Raw genomic sequence first — 19,756 nt, 5'->3', positions numbered from 1 at the left:
TTTTTTGGCTGCACCCATGGCATAGGGAAGTTCCTGGGCCAGGTATCAAATCCAAGCTGTAGCAGTGACCTACACCACAGCTACTGCAACACTGGACCCTTAACCCATTGCACCACAGCAGAAACCCTAGAAATTTGGGTTTTTATAATCTACTTCTTAATGAGAAGTTGACAGTAGCACCCAAAGAAACATCCTTATTTGGGAGATGTGTAGTTAATTTGGTTGGAAGTTATCTGAACCGTTAGTAGAGCCCAAATGAGGGGTCCTCTGGAGAACTTTGGAAAATTAATCCGAATGCTGATACTGCCTCCTTATGTTCCATATAGACAGTTATTCATTCTGTGATCCATCCATCCATCCATCCATCCATCTACCCATTTGTTTGTTCCACAAATATTCCTTGTGGACCTGCAGTGAAGGGAGCTTCTAACAGATGCTGGGCACAAGCAAAAGAAATGTAAGGTGGGATCCTGCCCCTAGATAGGCTGAGAAAAAGCAATGACTATTTTCATAGAAATGATGATTTCTTTGCCCTGCGTGTGAGTGTAACAGTTCTCTGAAGGACTTCTTTGTCTCTTAGCACCACCTGAAAAAGCTGGAAGGCCGCCGCCTGGATTACGATTATAAAAAGAAGCGAGTAGGTAAGATACCAGATGAAGAAGTCAGACAAGCAGTAGAAAAATTTGAAGAGTCAAAGGAGTTGGCTGAAAGAAGCATGTTTAATTTTTTAGAAAATGATGTAAGTATTTAAACCAAACAGGAGACTTTAATGTGAATGAAAACATTGACTCTATGACTAGGTTCAGCATGTTGAGAAGCTCTGGAGCGTTAGGTGTTACAAGTTACTGGAATTTTCCACTAGCATTATCTCCTGCCTCAGAAATAGCTTCAGACATCCGGCAAGTCCTGACTCAGATCTCACATCTGGAGTAGTCCTGTTTATCCTGGACTTGCTTCATGGATGTGCTTGGGTCGGCCCTGGGAAGGTGGGGTTGTCCTGGGCAAAGTGCATGGTAGACCAGCCTTTGTATTTGAAGGCACAGCATGAATGGTTTTGTAGGAGGCTGGAAAAGCCTGTGTCATATGGGAATTTGCAGTTTCACTGAGGGAGGCACATGCTTGGGGAGGAGCAGCTGTCTTGGCTAATGGGAGAGCCTCACTCATCACCCAGCTCTCCGATGCCTTTACTTGTCATAGTGAACCTTCAGGATATAAAAGCATGACCTGAGTTTTTCAGCTGGACCATAGAGGTGCTTGTGAACTTGGGGATGGTGAAGGTCTGGACACATATCGCTCAGACCTGCTAACATTCTAATGTGACTGTGATTCTTGCCACCTGCTCTTATTTTATTTGTCTGAGTAAAAGTTAGGTTAAATGGAACTAAGGAGGAAGGTACCCCTGGGCACCACGAAGGCTGAAAGCCACCCTTCTTTGTGCTGGTGATGAGGAATCATTGGCCTTTTTCACTGCCCGAGAGGAAGAGCCTTTGACCACCTGCTCCCCTCCAGGGTTCCCACCCTAAGCCTGGCCTTAGTGACACCACGAGCCACAGCAGCCCATCATTAATCGTGGACATATCTGTTGAACTTTCAAACTTGTTGGGACCACTTGGAGGATTTATTTATCTGAAAAACTATGTTCTACTTATAATAATTTACTAAAAGGTATTTGGAGGTCTTGCATATTTTGAGTCAAGTCAAGCCAAATGTCCTGAGCACCTTCGATCGGCCATGGTGATATGGGGAGAGTTATGTCCACTGTGGACACGACATTAACCCCCGTTAAGCCCAAGTACCTAAAAGTACACTCTATTATGTTTCTCCTTTTAAATATTTTAGCATGTTTCTAATATTTTATGAGAAATCAGAAGAGGTGTAACATTTTTCCTTTGTTTTTCTTCATCGTTTGTTTTTCCTTTAGAAATAAAAATTTCCTTGAAACTATCTCTAAGCAATAGGCCATTTCGGTTTGGTTTTTGTCTTGGATAGCTACATTGGATTTTTTTGAAGATTTAGCAAGTGTTTTCAAAGTGTGAAGTATCAGATGCATGTCCTTATCAGGCCATAGCATACGTTCCCCTTCCAGCCCCACACCCTTCAGAGGTGGATTTAAACTCTGAGCTTGAACCTCATGTGTCAGACGTGCTCCCTAACCCATGTGCTTTATTCATGACCATCATTCATGATGTGTGATGATGAGCTGTTGCAAAGTACTCTGTTAGGCAGGCCTGGCTCCGTTGCTCTGGTCTTGGCAGTTGACCCAAGAGACCTAAGTTTTCCCTTCAGGATCAGTCAAAATCAGAAATGATCCCTCTCTTAGAAAAGCTCAGTCCTGGAATTCCTGTCGTGGCGCAGCGGAAACAATCCGACTAGGAACCATGAGGTTGCGGGTTCCATCCCTGGCCTTGCTCAGTGTGTTGAGGATCCAGCGTTGCCATGAGCTGTGGGTCCAAGATGCGGCTTGGATCTGGCATTGCTGTGGCTGTGGCATAGGCTGGCAGCCATAGCTCCGATTAGACCCCTAGCCTGGGAACCTCCATATGCTGCAGGTGTGGCCCTAAAAAGACAAGAGACAATAAATAAATAAATAAAAGCTCAGTCCTTTGTCCATTTGTTGACAGTGACAGTATTTTGCTTGTCACAAATGAGTTAACCCCTTCCCATCCCACCCTGGGAGAAGTAAGAGCTAGTTTGTGACAAGACCCACAGGGCTCCTCGTGTTTGCCCTGCTGCGGCATGAACTGCAGTGTTTCCCCTCAAGTTTCCTGGGGTGGGAGGTACCCCTACTCAGCGCTGCTCCCTCATTGTAGGGCAAGGGTCCACGCCTCCATTGGCAGCCACGGAAGCTGGCCATTGGGAGGAGATCAACATAATGAAATGGTGAAAGACTTTCCAGACTGGCTTGCAACTAGGCTCCTTCTCTTTCTCTTCCTGCCTTCCCTGTGATCTCTTTGACTGTGGTGATTACCCTGTGTGCCGTGGTTGCTGATGACAGCGCTGAGGAGACCAATGGTGTTGGTGGTGGTGATAGTGACAAGAGCTGCCATTTACTCAGTGACTCATGATAGAGAGGCTGCTTTGACCTTTTCATCTCCCAGGTATTTTTTTTTATCCTTGAAGAGACTCCCAGGTTATTGTGGATGCTCCAGAAGACTGCCTTCATTCTCAGGGAAACAGCAATTAGACCTAGAAAGGAATGGCCTTATCCTTTTCCATGACAGTGTGTCTGGCCATATCCAACGGGTCTGGCAGTCCTGTTGATGAGGCAAGGTCCAGAAAATCTCCAGTTCACCCCTTGGACTTGATATGCTAATGGTGAAATTTCCTGGTGCTTGTGGGCATGAGTTGTTGTGGGGAAAGACAGAGAACCAATACGTGGTGGGATGAGGCATGCTTTGAACCCTTAGTCCTGTTCTTGGTCCTTCTGCATCAACCAGGCCAGCTATGGAGGCTCTGCTGCCCATGGTACCCCAACTTCCTGTTCCCTCTGAGTCACCAGCCTCATGTCCAGCCTTCATCACTCAGCCTCTTTTATCCATGTCTGCTTCCTTCCATGGTGAGGAAGCTCTGAATCAGGAGCTGTGTTCCATGATGGCTGGTGATGGTTGGGTTTTCCTCCAGAAACTGATCCTGGCACTAAAGATGGCTGGGATTTATTTCCCAGATTAAACACAGTGGGTCTTAAGGTCCTGTCTTTGCCTATGGATTGGACATTCCACCTGACCGGCCAGGTATATGCCTGCTTCTTGAGGACAGACAGCCTCTTATTAAACACATGGTCTAAGGACATGGTGGCAGGTAGTAGAAGCCCCGGCACCTCCTTTAGACACAAGTAGGAGACCCTTATCCAGTTATGGATTAGAGGTTTGGGGGTATCAAAGCTGATCACCCCATTGGGTTCTGACTAATTGAGAAACTGATGTAAAAACCAGATTGAAGCCAAGAGACATCCCTCATAGCTGATGCAAACTCCCAATGATTATAAAATACAGGCCTTCTGGTCGCCTGTGTCAGGTATGGCACAGGCTGGCCCCGTCCAGATTGCACTTTCTGCTCCTTGCACCCTCATTGGTGAAAGCCGCCCCAGTGCAGAGCCAGTCTGAGCCCCACAGCCAGGTGCAGGCTGAGACACATGGCCTCTGGCCATTCAGAACTGGGTTTTGCGGCAGAACACCCATCCTACTAACTATAGATCATTCCCCCGATCTCACCCAGAAGGGGAGGAATGAAGAGAGTCTGGGGAAAGGGTTTGCAAGCACTCGCTCCAGAGAGAAAATGAAAAGCCAGGGTAGTGTAAAGGAAGGGGGACCATTTGAGGTGGTGTGTCTGGTACTCCTAGGCCACCTGCCTATCTCTGTCTGCACTAATAGAGCAAACCCCAAAGTCTGGCTCTCCAGGGAGCAGGTGCTGTGTTCTCCAGCCCTCATGTCCTACAGCCTTGGCTAAGACATGATCAGAGCTTTGCCAGATAATGTCTACAAAAACCATTTGCTAAAGATCAGTCTGACTGGAGGAGGAGAGCTCTGGCTGGACTAGCAGGCTTGGTCTTTCATGGGTCTCCAAATGCAGATCAGGCAGCTTTTCCTGGGGTTTTCTGGCCAACAGGTCATATGCAGGGATCTCTAGGGTGTGGTTGCTCCTCTATCCTCCCATCTGCAGTCTCCCAGCTGAGAAACAAACAGGGGCAGCCAAACAGGGATGACAACCCAGCCCCTTGCCTAGAGAACAGAACTGGCAGCTTAGGTCTGGGCCACAATGGGACCCCAACTACCTACCCCAGGCCTGGTGTAGACCTTAGCCACCCTCAGGGAGGGTGAAGTATGCAGAGCAGAGAGCCAAAAGCATGCATCTCTCTTGGCCTCTTCACAACCTGCTTTCTTACAGAACACAGACCCCAGGGCCAGCCCCTCTTGCTATTCCAGTGCAGGGTCCAGAAGGCCTGGTTGTCAGGGCCCTGATCTCATCTATCAGAGAGATCACGCCTCCATCTGTGGTGTAGAAAGAAGGAAAGGGTGGTGACAAGGACTTGAATGGTTCACTCCAATATTCCTAGGCATCTATTTTCTTACTTATTTGGGGCAGTGTTGGGAGTGGGAGAATCAAAGAGAAGAGTCTTCTTTGGTCCCACAGTGTCGTCCTGGGGGTCTTGTCAGTAAGAACTGGATTGGAGACCTGGGGCATCACTTCGTTTCTTGCTAGAATAAGGAGTAGCTTCCTTATTCTACAAGCTGAAGCAAGCCAGGAGGTGTTTTGGTCCACAAGCTTTCCCAGGATCCCAGAAGGGTCTGGTGGACTCCTTTTGCCGTGGCTGGTGGGGCTCTGGGAGGCACCCCTGGGAGATGAGCCTCTGTGCCCATCATGATTGGCTCTCAGGTTGGCTTGCAGTCTCCACCGTCATTTCTTGGGAATGCTAAATCGCCCCAGGCCTGCTGACACACTCCTCTTCTGTTTTTGCACAGAAGTTTATTCCTCATAACTTAACATTAAAGAATGTAGGTCTTTAATATTAGCAGGAGCCAGAAACAGAAGATGCCCATTTCAGTTCAGTGAGGCCAGGTGCTTGCAGCATTCTCTAGCTCTCTTGCAATAAATCTCCATCCTGGGCCTCCTCCCTCAGTCCATGGGCTCCAAGGACAAGTGGAATTACTAGGTTCCAGATTCCTGGGTTATTTCCATTGGTCTAGAGTGGTGTTTCCCAAAATTCATTCCAAGGAATGTGTGTGTGTGGTGGATTAACAATGTCCCTATGGTCAAGTAAGTTTGGGAAACCCTCAGTTAAGCAAAACTAAGCAGGTTTTCTTTATCGCAAGACTTTTCAGAGTCTTTTATGAACATATGAAAAATTCATCTCTAAGAGACTCCTGGGAGGACAAACAAGGCGGTTTCTCAAACTTATTTGACCATAGACCTCTGCTACACCACAATCATTATGATGATTTTATTACTGGCATATCAAGGGACTTGTGATGTATAGAATAAGACATTTAGGAAGTATTGAACTCGTAGAAAGAAAGCACACCCAACAAGGAGCCTGAGACCTGACGTGTGGTTCTGGTTTTGCTTCTGCTCAGCTCCCAGCCCCTAGAAATTCACTCTCACCTCACAGTGTCAGGCCAGTGAGCCCTTGCAAGAAATTCTTGGGAAGTGTGAAGTGGAGACTGAAAGTGTGGAGGATTATTACCCATGTTATTAACTTAATATGAATTTAATGGCTTTACTCAAAATTCCACAGAAACTCAAAGACTTTTGCATTACTAGAAGAAGCATCTGTCAGAGTTGCTGTTGTGGCTCATTGGTAACGAATACAACTAGTATCCATGAGGATTTGGGTTCATATCCCTGGCCTCGCTGAGTGGGTTAAGGATCCAGCATTGTCATGTGCTATAGCATAGGTTGCAGATGTGGCTCAGATCTGGCATTGCTGAGGCTCTGGCATAGGCTGGCAGCTACAGCTCTGATTCAACCCCAAGCCTGGGAACTTCCATATGCTGAGGGTGTGGCATGAAAAAAGAGAGAGAGAGAGAGAGAGAGAGAGAGAGAGAGAGAGAGAGAGAGAGAAGCATCTGTTTATGACCAGATTGCAAAGATCATGAGAAATTTTCCTCTAGCTTAGTGGAGGAATCCAAAAAGGTGGAGCTCTTTGATAGGACAGAGCAAGAAATCAGCTGGATTATCACAATTAAACTCGAAGAAGGCCTCCCCTGGAAATGCGCCATTTCAGCTGTGAAAGGGGGTGGCTTGTCAGGTGCCAGAGGATGCACGTGTCCATATTCATGTCCCCTGCGGATCCCAGAGATCTTCACACTGTTCTGTTCTTGCCCTGCTCTTCAGAGCGTGCCTCTCTGCTCACATGCATCTCTGCTCGCCTCCCTGGCTGCTGACCAGTCCCTTTGGTAACTGATTGTTGGAAGGTCTGAGGAAGAGATTTCACAGCCCTGCTCCTCTGCTGCCTCTCCCCCTCCCCCGCCCCACTTTCTTACAGAGAGTTGATCTTAGAAGGTCTTTACTACAATAGGTACTCATTTGAGCCAGGCATCCTTTGGGTACAGCCCAAATCCTTTACTATTGGTCCATAGGCCACCCCAGTGGCTCAAGTCTCACTCAGGCATCCCTGGAGTTTCCACAGCTTCTTGGAACGTCTCACACTCCTGGTCCACACTAGTGCCCAGTACCCCCACCCCCACAGCTAAGGTACTTCCCCCATGAATTTGGTCCCTGTGAATTTCAGGGCAACAACTCCTAATAGAAATGTTTCACCTTTTGGACAGATTTTGGCTCTTGGAAGGCCGAGGTTTATTGCGGCCTTGATTCTGCCGGTCCAGGTATTTAATTGTACGTGGGGTTGGGAAAGCAGAGGCCAGCTGCACACAGCTCATGGTTCATGGCCTGGAGAGAGCTAGAAGCCTCCATTTTCTGGCAGGGAGAGATGGATAATCCACTTGTGGCACCACATGGCTTTACTCTCAACAAGAGACTTATAGCTTATTGCATCGAGCACCTACTATGTGCAGGCACTGTATAGCACTGCTATTATCTTCCAAGTTTTAAGGGGCCCCAGACCCATTTCCTCTCCAAAGTCAGCCATCAAATGAATAGTTGCAAATGCATCTCCATAAAATATAATTGAATATTTTAGCCACATCAGAGATGATAGATGGCTATCTCCCTCGCCCTACCGCCACCCCGCTCCCAACTCCACATGTGTTTCAAGGAGTAAAGAATACCCATTCGACTATCTTTCACTGTTCCCTTAAAAATGATAAAATGTCAAGTGTATTTCAAAGTGGGTATTAAAATGTAGATTCACTTTACAAAAGACAGAGAAGTGTGATGCAGAATTTAACTAGCACACAGCTCTTGCAATATAAGAAATCTGCAGCAGATTCTACTGTGATCCTGTTAGGCCAGGGTGCTGGACTTATTTAAAAGTATGTGTAAAAGCCAAAGAGGTGAAACTTAAGAAATCCTTAGGATTTTGTAGGGGCCAGGCTGTCTTTGTTTTGTTTATTGAGTTTCTCAAAATTTAAGGCTAGGCTTGTTGCTTTTCCAGCCGCAGAGCATGGCAAAGCAAACGTAATACGATGGGATTTCATGGTGCAGATGCTGATTGCAGTGTGGCCCAAGTGGAATTCCATGTACCTCTTATATGAGCATTGAACCCATGATTCAAATGGTGTAGGTGGGGCAAATAGGCGGCTAAAGCACAATCAGCAATAGCAAATGAAAACCGCTTGGATCTTTGAAGACCAAGCAGTCCTTGGAGGGTTTTGCCGGGTGCGTGTCTGAGAGGGAATAAGCAGGGCAGACTTTGAAGCCGAGTAGCAAAAGAAGTGAGGAGGTGATGCATAGGCTTTGGGGAAGCTTAGGAAAGAGGGGGATTGATTTTGACTTGTGCTCTATCTGGTTCTGGAGCACAGGAGATTCATGCTAGGCACTCCCATCACCTCAGCGCCGTAGTCCTGCCTTAGAGGCTTGTGGAAATGAGCTTAATTAATGCCTCTTTTCTAGGAGCCCATTAGACACGCGGGGAAGCAGGAAGGAAATCCCGGTGCTCTACTGGCAACGTCTCTTCCGCAAATTACACATTGCTAGGTCTTCCTGGCTTTCTTTTGTGACATTACTTTTTGATTTTTTTTATATCCACTGTAATTTGGTCACTGATTTCATGAATGTCTTGGTTCATGGGAAAGAGAGATGCCAGAGTCCTTCTAGTTCATGCCTTTGGGCTGTATGTTTCAGGGAAATGATTTTGTGCCAATAGCAACAAAAGCATACAGGGGCACCAAAAACATATAAGGGGCCAGAAAGTCTTTGCGCTGGAGCATGCCCTGTTCCCTGGCTTCCCTTCGTATCTGAGCATAGCTTCATTTACTTAGTTTCTTGATTTGACTTAGCTAGGAAGTACCCATAGAGACACTTCGATAAGGAAGCAGTTCATTTATCAAGTGTTGGCTTCACTTGTAATTGGAAAAGCTTTATCTCTCCATTTTCAGATCCATGAACTTTATAGCTTAAACGTCTCCCGAGAATATCACCTAATTGGAAAAATAGGCTTTTTTATTGTGTTAAATCAACTTCGTAATCACACATAAATTTGAACATGTCTTTACAGCATTTATAGCTCTATACCATGTCCTGTGTGATGACTGCACAGGGCTCTGCGATGCGATGAAATGAAATCCACCAGAGCCGAGGCAGGCAGGGTTTCCTTGCAAAGCCGGGTCTTTGTCATGGGTGTCCCCCATCTCTCTCTCTCTCTCAACATTACACAGGCTCTAGCCTCCATGGAGTAATTTTCCACTTCTGCTGCAGGTAGAACAAGTCAGCCAGTTGGCCGTGTTTATAGAGGCAGCTTTAGACTATCACAAACAATCCACAGAGATTCTGCAGGAGCTACAGAGCAAGCTACAGATGCGGTAAGAGCCTTCACGTTCCTTGCAAGCCTAGGAATACAGAGTTAAAATCAATCAAAATCAGTATCTCTTTCTGTCTCTCCATCTTCCCCTTCCCACTGCCCTGTACTGTTTTGGATTTTCTTTCTTTCTTTGTCTTTTTAGGCCCCTACCCACGGCATATGGAGGTTCCCACGCTAGGGGTCAAATCAGAGCTATAGCTGCCAGCCTACACCACAGCCACAGCAACGCCAGATCCGAGCCATGTATGCAACCTACACCACAGCTCATGGCAACACCGGATCCTTAACCCGCTGAGCAAGGCCAGGGATTGAACCTGCATCCTCATGGATGCCAGTCAGATTTGTTTCTGCTGCGCCATGACGGGAACTCCTGTGTTGAATTTTCTTTAGCTGGTTTTCATGGTTGGGTGTGGGATAGCAGTGAGATAATAAATACGTGGCTTTGGCTAACAGGATAGACCTGGGAGAAGGGATCTGGCAGCACTTCTCTTTTTTCTTCACACTGAAGCCCTTTTTCATGACCTGTCCTCAGGTCAACCAAAATTCCTCACTTGACTTCGAGTTCAGCCCCTACAGAGCTGTCCTGGCTTCATGGTTGACCTGATGAGATTTTAGCTGGGGGTGGGACGGCATATACTTCCTCCCCAGCATCTAGGGATGTGGAGAAGAGTGAGAAATGATATTCAGAATGTATGTAAGTATCTGGGGAAAGATGTGTTTTTATGTTACCAGCACAAATATCAGGCTGCTTGCATAATATGGACTCTGAGAGATGTTGAAAGAATCAAAAATACCTTCTGAAGGATGAAAAGATTGCTGTGCTCTTTATAACTTTAATGATTGTCTACTTTTCCTGAAAATTAATGATATAGGTTGTATGCACGGTAACCCTATTGATTAAAATGCCAGGTTAAAAAAACTGTCCTAGTTTTTGGACTAGGTTTGATAACAAAATTGTTTTACATAGGATAATGAGAATGAATAAATTTGGAGGGGTTTTTGCTTAAATCAATGCAGTCCTTATGGAGAGAAGATGAAAGTTATGCCTAGCCTCTGGAGCATCCACTTTTATAAGCAGGTGGTTCATTTACTGCTCACAAGAGCATATTTTCATAGTTCTGCCCTTGCACAAGGAAAAGGAGGAGGCATTGGTGAGGGCTGGGTTCATCCCTGGCGCTTGCTGGATGCCTCAGACATCCTGAGAAAGACAAATGCTTTACAAATACAGCCATACCTTGGAGATATGGCAGATCTGGCTCCAGACTATTGCAATAAAGTGAATATTGCAATCAAGTGACTCACATAAATTTTTCAGCTTTCCAGTGCATGTAAAAGTTATATTTCCTTTAAACTGTAATCTATTAAGTGTGCAATGGCATTATGCCTGAAAAAACAATGTATATACCTTAATTTAAAAGTACTTTAGGAGTTCCCTTTGTGGCACAGTGGGTTAAGAAATTGGCATAGTGTCTGTGAGGATGTGGCTTCAATCCCTGGCCTAGTTCAGTGGGTTAAGGATCCAGCATTGCTATGGTCGTTGTGTGGACTGGCAGCTGCAGCTCTGATTTGACCTCCAGTCTGGGAACTTCCATATGCCTCAGGGGAACTTCCGTACGCTGCAGGTGTGGCCATCACAAGAAAAAAAAAAATAAATAAAAGTACTTTATTTCTAAAATAAAAAAAAATGCTAACCATAATCTGAGTCGTCAGCAAATCCTAATCTTTTTGCTGTACGTGGGCCTTGCCTCCAAATGGATGGCTCCTGACTGGTCAGGGAGATGGTTGCTGAAGGCTGGGTGGCTGTGGTGATTTCTTAAAATAAGACAACAAACTCGGCACTATAAATTGACTCCTCCTTTCACAAATGATTTCTCTGTAACAGACAATGCTATTGGATAGTATTTTACCCACAGCAGAACTTCTTTCAAAGTTGAAGTCAGTCCTCTCAAAGCCTGGGGCTGTTTTGTCAACTCCATTTGTGTAGTATTGTAAATGCTTTATTGTCATTGCAACAGTCTTCACAGCATGTTTATCAGGAGTAGTTTCCATCTCAAGAAACCGCTTTCTTTGCTCTTCCAAAAGAAGCAGCTACTCCTCTGTTCAAGTTTCCTCATGAGGTTGCAGCAATTCAGCCCCATCTTCAGGCTTCACTTCGAATTCTAGGTCTCTGGCTAGTCCCACCACATCTGCAGTCACTTCTTCCATTCAAGTCTTGAACCCTTCAGTGTCATCCAGGAGGGCTGGAATCAACTTCTTCTGATAGTGTTGCTCGTTTGACCTCTCCCCATGAATCACACATAGTTTTAATGGCATCCGGAATGATGAATCCCTTCCAGAAGGTTTTCAGTTTACTTTGCCCAGCTCCTTCCGAGGAATCGCTATCCCTGGCAGCTGCAGTCTTACGAAATGTGTTCCTAGATAATTAATGAGACTTGCAGGTTGAAACCGCTTCTTGGTCATGGGCTGCAGAATGGTGCTGTGTTACCAGGCATGATGACAACATCGATCTCTTTGTGCATCTCCATCGGAGCTCTTGGGTGACCAGGTACATTGTCAATGGGCAGTAATCGTTTGGGAGGAATCTTTTTTTTCTGAGCAGTGGGTCTCAGAAGTCAGCTTCAAATAGTCAGTCAACCATGCTGTAACCAGATGTGCTGTCATCGAGGCTTTGCTGTTTCAGTTCTGGAGCACAGACAGAGTGGATTGAGCATAACTCTCAAGGGCCTCTGGATTTTCAGGAAGGTAAATGAGCACTGGCTTCAACTGAAAGTCACCAGGTGCATTAGCCCCTAACAGGGGAGCCAGACTGTCCTTTGAAGCTGCTTTGAAGCCAGGCGTTGACTTCTCTCTAGCTATGAAAGTCCTAGATGGCATCTTCTTCCCACAGAAGGCTGTTCCATTTACTTCGAAAGTTGGTTGTTTCCTGCACCACCTTCATTAGTTCTCTTAGCTAGATCTTCTGGATAACTTGCTCAGCTTCCACAGCAACAGGTGCTGCTTCACCTTGCACTTTGATGTTATGGAGATGGTTTCTGTCCTAAAGACCTCCTGAAACAACTTCTGCCAGCTTCACACTTTTCTTCTGCAGCTTCCTCACCTCTCTCACCTTCATAGAACTGAAGAGAGTTAGGGCCTTGCTCTGCATGAGGCTTTGATTTAAGGGCTGGTTTGATCTTCTGTCAGACCACTCAGACTCTCCTCATGTCAGCAATAAGGCTGTTCCACCTTTTTTTTTTTTTTTTTTTTTTTTTTGTTATCATTTGTGTGTTCACTGGAATACCACTTTTAATTTCCTTTCTAGAACTTTGTCTTGGTATTCACAACTTAGCTACCTGTTTAGTGCAAGAGGCTTAGCTTTCTGCCTTCCTTGGCTTTCAATATACCTTCTTCATGAAGCATAATCATTTCTGGCTTTTGATTTAAAGTGAGAGATTTGAGACTCTTCCATTTGGAGACGTAGAGGCCACAGCAGGGTTATTAATGGGCCCAGCTTCAGTATTGTTGTGTCTCAGGGAACAGGGAGGCTGAGGAGGGGAGAGAGATGGGGCAGTGGCAGGTCAGTGGTAGGTGGAGCAGTGAGAACATATACATTTATCAATTGTTTGCCATCTTTTTTTTTTTCCCTTCTTTTTAGGGCTGTACGTGCAGCATATGGGAGTTCCCAGGCTAGGGGTCAAATTGGAGCTACAGCTGTCGGCCTACACCACGGCCACAGCAACACAGGATCCGAGCTACATCTTCAACTTACACCACAGCTCAGGGCAATGCCAGATCCCACGGAGCAAGGCCAGGGGTCAAACCTGCATCTTCATGAATATGAGGCGGGTTCGTTTCTGCCTCACCACAACAGGAACTCCAGTTGTTTACCATCTTATGTGGCAGAGATCACTGAACACAGATCACCACAACAAATACAATAATAGAGACAAAGTTTGAAATATTGTGGGAATTACCAAAATGTGGCATAGAAACACAAAGTGAGCAAATGCTGTTGCAGAAGTGGTGCCAACAGGCTTGTTCCATGCAAGGTTGCCACAAACGTTCAATTTGTAAAAAAAAACTCAGTATCTGCAAAGGCAATAAAACAAGGTATGTCTGCATGTAGTAACAAAACCTATTTTTGGATATCACAGCACTTTGGGCTACTTAAGAATCAGTGTGTAACAGTCACCCCCTTTCATGACTGTCACCTAGGACCTAAATTTGTAGGCTCATCAAGGCAGAGCAAACATAGGTTTGGAAGCTTCGCTTTCTTCATCAGATATTGACTTATCGTAAAATGTGTATTACAGGATATCGGCTGCGTCCAATGTCCCCAAACGAGAATACAAGCCACGGCCCATAAAGAGGAGTCCTAGTGAGCTCAATGGGGTGTCCACCCCCTCTTCAGCAAAGACAACAGGTGAGACGACAATTCTGCGGGTGCTCTGCTGGAAGCATTTGCTTACTGCTTATTGCTGTATTCTGTGTGAATACATTAAGGCCCTGGATTTCTCTCTAGGTTATTTGGTGAACTCCACCCCCCCCCCACCAGTAATGCCCCCTTTCCTGGTTCTCTGTTCAAGAACTTACATCAAGGAAGAATTCCATCACTTTACTTATTGCCTTCAAAGGAATTAAACCCTGGCCATAGAATCATCATGCAACATTATCCTTGATATTTATATTTTTTTAACTCTTCCCAGATATTTTACTGATTTAAAAATAGGTTTGAATTAGCATCTGTGGAGCCCCTGCTGTATGGTAGGCATTGCCTTAAGTGCTGCATCATTTTTTAAAATTAGACACGTGGCACAGATATATTTCTTAATGAAACAATCAAATTAAGAAAAATAATGCTCAAGTGGTCTGAGTCATGCTCCAGTTTCCTGTGATCACCCATTCATTCCGTCCCAATCACTTCCCTACACGGAGCAATTGTTAACAGTTCGGTAGGAATACTGTCATATCTGTGTATGTGCATCGAGAAGTGGGCTATATACACACTGTTTTAGATTATTTTCTGCTTTTCAAATAAAAGATCATATTAGAAGTATTGTTCTGAGGTTAGCTTTTGTACATATGTCCCTATTTCTTGGGGTTATTTCCATGTCATGCATATAGATCTATCCCACTAATTTTTTTTTTTTTTGATGAAAAACACAAGCCATTTATTTGGGCAGCTCAGAGTTTGGAGAGGACCTAGTTACCATCCTGTAACAGAGGGAGGGATTACAGGGGATGCAGGGGGAGCATGAGGGAGACCAGGAATCAGGTGACACTACCCCAAGGAGGGGACATATGGATCCCACTATTTTTTAATGGCTTCCTAATTTTCCATTATATGTACCATTTCCCTGCTAATGGACGTTAAGACTGTTTCCAGTTATTTGCTAAAAGCAATGTCCCATATCTGCCCCATATGCTGATGGGCAGGTCTTTCTTGGACATGAAACTGCTGAATTAGAGTGAATGCAGATTTTAAGCGGTGGTAGATGTTGCCAAATCACTCCTCTAGAACAGGTACACTACTATTCATGTAGCAATACTTGCTTCTCCATACCCATATCATTAGACTTTAATTTTTGCCAAGCATTATGCATAACAAATTATTCTTAGCTCTGTGCACAGCTTTTTGTTTGTGAGTCCATGTTAATTTGCTTGCGGCACTATGTCTGTTACTGCTGCCTACTTCCCATGGCTATGGGGAACTTAGGGATGCTCTGCTGAGTGAGGAACTCTGGTTTCTAGTTTTCTGGGTACTTGCATTCCTCATGGAACTGTTTCAGGTCCCTGCACTCAGGAATCCTTCCTGGAGGCAGATGCCTGGGCTCCCGGGTGCTTGGTGCAAACTCAGAATGGAAAGACTCACCAGGCCTTTCTTTTCCCAGAATGCCAACCAGTCATCCAGCTTCCAGAACCACCTGCTCTTGGCATTGAGTTCATGGGCATTCCTGAAGTCCACTTTTGTTGCATCTCCATCCAGCTTCCTCTCCCCTTCCCCTTGGCAACTGCAAGTCTGCTCTGTATGTCTGTGAGGCTGTTTCTGTTTTGTAGATAGGTTCATTTGTGCCATATATTAGATTCTACATAGAAGTGTTATCATATGGCATTTGTCTTTCTCTTTCTGACCCAGTTTCATGTCCTTCATCTTCTTCTCTCCATCTTTCAGATATTCCTTATATTCCCCATAATTCGTGGCCTACCACTGGTATTCATTCTTGTTTTCCAACATTATTTGGAATTAAAGGCATACCTATTTTATTTTTTAAAATTATATTTTATTAAATTTTAGCTGATTTACAATGTTGTGCCAATTTCTGTTCTACAGCAAAGTGACCCAGTCTTTGTCTCTCTCTCTCTCACACACACACACACATATTCCTTTCCTTAAATTATCTTCCATCATGCTCTATCCCAAGAGATTGGATATAGTTCCCTGTACTGTACAGTAAGACCTCATTGCTTATCCATTCTAAATGTAATAGTTGGTATCTACTAACTCCAAACTCCCAGTCCATCCCACTTCCTCCTCTCTCCCCCTTGGCAACCACAAGTCTGCTCTCTATGTCTGTGAATCTGTTTCTGTTTTGTAGATATAGGTTCATTTGTGCCATATATTAGAGTCCAAATATAAGTGATATCATATGGCATTTGTCTTTCTCTTTCTGACTTACTGCACTCAGTATCAGAGTCTCTCGTTCCATCCATGTTGCTGCAGATGGCATTATTTCATTCTTTGTTATGGCTGGGTGGTATTCCATTGTGTATATGAACCACATCTTAATCCATTCATCTGTAGATGGACATTTAGGTTGTTTCCATGTCTTGGCTATTGTGAATAGTGTTGCAATGAACATTGGGGTACATGTATCTTTTTGAATTATAGTTTTGTCCAGATATATGCCCAGGAGTGGGATTGCTGGGTCATATAGTAATTCTCTATTTAGTTTTCTGAGAAACCTCCATACTGTTTTCCACAGTGGTTTCACCACTTTACATTCCCAGCAACAGTGTAGGAGGGTTCTTTTTCTCCACATCCTCTCTGGCATTTGTTATTTGTAGACTTACTAATGTTGGCCATTCTCATCCCTAATGATGAGTGATTTTGAGCATCTTTTCATGTGCCTACTGGCCATCTGTAAGACATACTTATTTTATAATGAATAGTTATTTGATACATGAAAGGAAGGCTACAGTCTTGCACTCAGTCTGCTATATTCATGTGAACTTCAAGTCATTCAGTGTCATATGTCTCAGTGGACACATCTCTCTGCTGTTTGTTACCCAAGATAGCTTTAGGCGCTAAATGGCTATAGACCCAGAGGATCTTGCATCAAATCATGAGAAAATTATTCTTTTTTTCAATTCTCTTTTAGCTATTCTGATTTCAAGGAGATAAAGCCATAGTTTTGTGCTGGAACATTTTTCTGTCCAGTTTTAACAGAGAAGATAGGCCTCAGGCTAAAAGTCTTTTGTGGCCAAGAATACCTAGCTTGAATTTAATAAAATTGTCTACTTTTCATCCTAATTATTCTCATGGTTACAGTCTCTAGCATGCAGTGCTACTTTTCAGTTTACGTTTTGATGCAATGTTTCATTTAAAGTTATTTGAATAAAATTGGCTTCATTAAAATGTTATCAGGAGGATACTCAGATATAGCTCTCTGGAAAGTTCTTTTTGTATTGTATTAGAGGAACACTGGTTTCTGTTAAAAAAAAGAAAAAAAGGAAAAGACCCCCAAAGTGCAACCAGTGCTCAACAAAATAAGATTTTCTCACTCATGCAGCGATCCAGGGAGACTCTGTGCTTCTGGTCCCTGGAGTCACTCAGGGGCCTAGGCCAATGGCAGCTCTGCCATCTTCACCATCCTGTGGCTTCTGGGTTGTCTTAGTTGCTGCCACTCCAGCCAGCAGGAAGGGGAGAAAGAACAGAAGGCTGGGCTAGACATGTCCTCTTAAGCCAATGACACTCACATTCCAGAGTTGAGAACTCAGATCCAATGACCACAGGTCATGGCAAAGAAAGTTGGGAAGTGCCGTCTCCAGCAGGGCAGCCACACCCCATTATAATGGGAAAGGCACAGCAGGCACTAGTCCAGAAAAAGGATGGAATTCTTCTGGAAAGGAGTGGCAAGGACACCCTACTGTGTTGGTGCAAGAAGTTTAGACTCTAGTACTGCTCTCTGGAAGGTGGTTGGGAGGAATCACTTTCATCCTTTGGGTCCCTAGATTTGCCTTCTCAGAAGTCTTCCATGTCCTCACTTCCCCCCTGACATGGGCTCTGGAAAGCTGCCTGCTTTGGGAATTGTGTTTCCTGAGGCTTAGGCCCTTGAGGGTTCTTCAAGGTTCAGTAGATGGAGACGTTTTCAGGTTAGGCTCACATGTCCTTTCACAAGTCAGGGCCTCCAAAAACATCATAGCTTCTGATCTGTATCACATCCAAGTTTCTTTCTTATAGATAGCCCTTAAAACTGCCATCTGTCTTTCTTATCTTGTCTAATCTTTCTAACTTCCAGTGGCTAGCTGGAGGCCATCTGAAACAACAGACTTGAGTGAGAAGGCAGTATCTTTAATTAATTATGTATTTATTTAATTTTAGGCCTCCCCCGTGGCACATGGAGGTTCTCAGGCTAGGGGATGGGTGGGAGGTGCTGCTGCCGGCCTACACCACAGCCACAGCAGTGCTGCATCTGAGCTGCATCTGTGACCTACACCGTAGCGCACGGCAATGCCAGATCCTTAACCCACTGAGGGACGCCAGGGATTGAACCCACATCCTTATGGGTACTAATCAGGTCCATTACCCTCTTAGTCACCATGGTAGTATGTTTGGAGTCATCTTTGCTGTGGAACTAGGTGCCTTCATTCAGGGAAGTCTCTGAGAATGATTTGGAGCAACAAACTGTGTATCCTCTGTTCTCTGGAATATGGAAGCAGTTTGTCCTAGGACCCCACCTCTGATTTTTCTCTCTTCCTTTTTGTCTTTGCTTGCAAATAGGGTAATTTTTGCCTTTCTTGTAGTAACTGGCTAGATGTACCAAGGAGGAGCTAACATCCACTAACATTCTCCACTTTCTTCCTTTAGAGCTCCGGGTATGTGTGTGGCATGCTTTCAAAGTTTTCACAGGCCACAGTTTTATTAAATGTTTAGCCACAGCCTAACAAAGGTCACCAGCTTTCACGCCTTTTAGACCTGTTTCTTTGTTATCACGACCTGGCTGCTGAGTCAGTGCCACTAAATTTTTGTTTTTATGATACCAACCCCTCCCTTCTGGTACTAGTTTCTGTAGTAGTTAGGGTGATTGCGGTTGTACAGAGACTTAAGGACACAGTGGTTCAAACAAGAGAGAATTTAAGTGTGGACATCCAGGGCCAGGGGTTTCCTCTTAGGGAAATGAACCCAAAGCGGCTCACATCACTTCTGCTCCCATCCCACTGGGAAGAGCTTAGGCCCATGACCACAATTTAGCTGCAGATGGAGTGGGGGAGGAGGAAGTTAGCTGGAGAGCCACATCTTACCATTATGTTACTATGGAAGAAGGAAAGAGCGGGTTTGGATGGCTAGCTTGCAGTTTCTGCCACATTTGTCTGCTACAAGTGTGTTGCAGAAGATGTAGGGTCCCACATAGTTCATTTCTCTTAGAATGTAGTACCATGAACACACCCATACTGCACACCGCTTGTGGAATGTACATCAGGGTGGCCTAGGAGTTGACAAGCTTTTTTTGTAGAGGGACAGATCATAAATAGTTTATACTCTATGATGGGCTATATTGTCTCTGTTGTAACTACTCATCTCTGTTGTCATGGCGTGAAAGCAGCCATAGACACTATGAAAAGGGGTAGGCGTGGCTGTGTCCTGTTTTAACGGAACTAGAGGTCTTAGTTTGCCAACCCCTGAGGTAGCTCATTGGGAAATCCATTTAGCAGTATATATCAAAATTAATAAAAACATTTATAAGCCCTCAGTGGCTTCATTCCTGGAAACGTATCCCAAAGAAATAATTTCAGCGAAGCATATTCCTGAATCTATTACAGCACTATAAAGAGGAAGAAAAAGTTATAAGTGGGCACAGCCTAATGATCAATATTTATTTATATCTATTTGTCAAGAGTAGAATTGTGGTTGAGTAGATAGCCGAGTATCAAATGGAATATTATGCAGCTATTCAAACTTATTAACATGGGAATTATGTAGCAACATAAAAATGTTTATGGTTTGATATTAAATTGGAAAGAAAGACACAAGGTTGTAAATGTGCTATGATGACGATCAGTAAATCAGTGTCTGCATGCAAACCAGACTAATCGATGGGGTTATGTGCAATATTCTCCTTTCTTCAAAGTATTCGTTAAATT

At 44.5% G+C, this 19,756-nt stretch overlaps 1 protein-coding gene across 3 annotated transcripts in view; it reads left to right on the top strand.

Moving 5' to 3' along the window:
- The window catches only part of SH3GL3 (SH3 domain containing GRB2 like 3, endophilin A3), a 133,163-nt gene that overhangs the window by 91,496 nt on the left and 21,911 nt on the right, over positions 1-19,756 (top strand). For all 3 annotated transcript variants that reach the window (XM_001929079.5, XM_021098876.1, XM_013978029.2), the window contains 3 exons: positions 581-739; positions 9,313-9,416; positions 13,708-13,817. In XM_001929079.5, the coding sequence (XP_001929114.2) occupies positions 581-739; positions 9,313-9,416; positions 13,708-13,817 (373 nt within the window). The remainder of the gene's footprint in view (positions 1-580; positions 740-9,312; positions 9,417-13,707; positions 13,818-19,756) is intronic.

This window comes from Sus scrofa, chromosome 7, assembly GCF_000003025.6.
Source record: "Sus scrofa isolate TJ Tabasco breed Duroc chromosome 7, Sscrofa11.1, whole genome shotgun sequence".
In the NCBI taxonomy this organism is placed as follows: Eukaryota; Metazoa; Chordata; class Mammalia; order Artiodactyla; family Suidae; genus Sus; species Sus scrofa.
The sequence above is the reverse complement of the archived record's forward strand: the minus strand, read 5'-3'. Positions and strand labels throughout refer to the sequence as shown.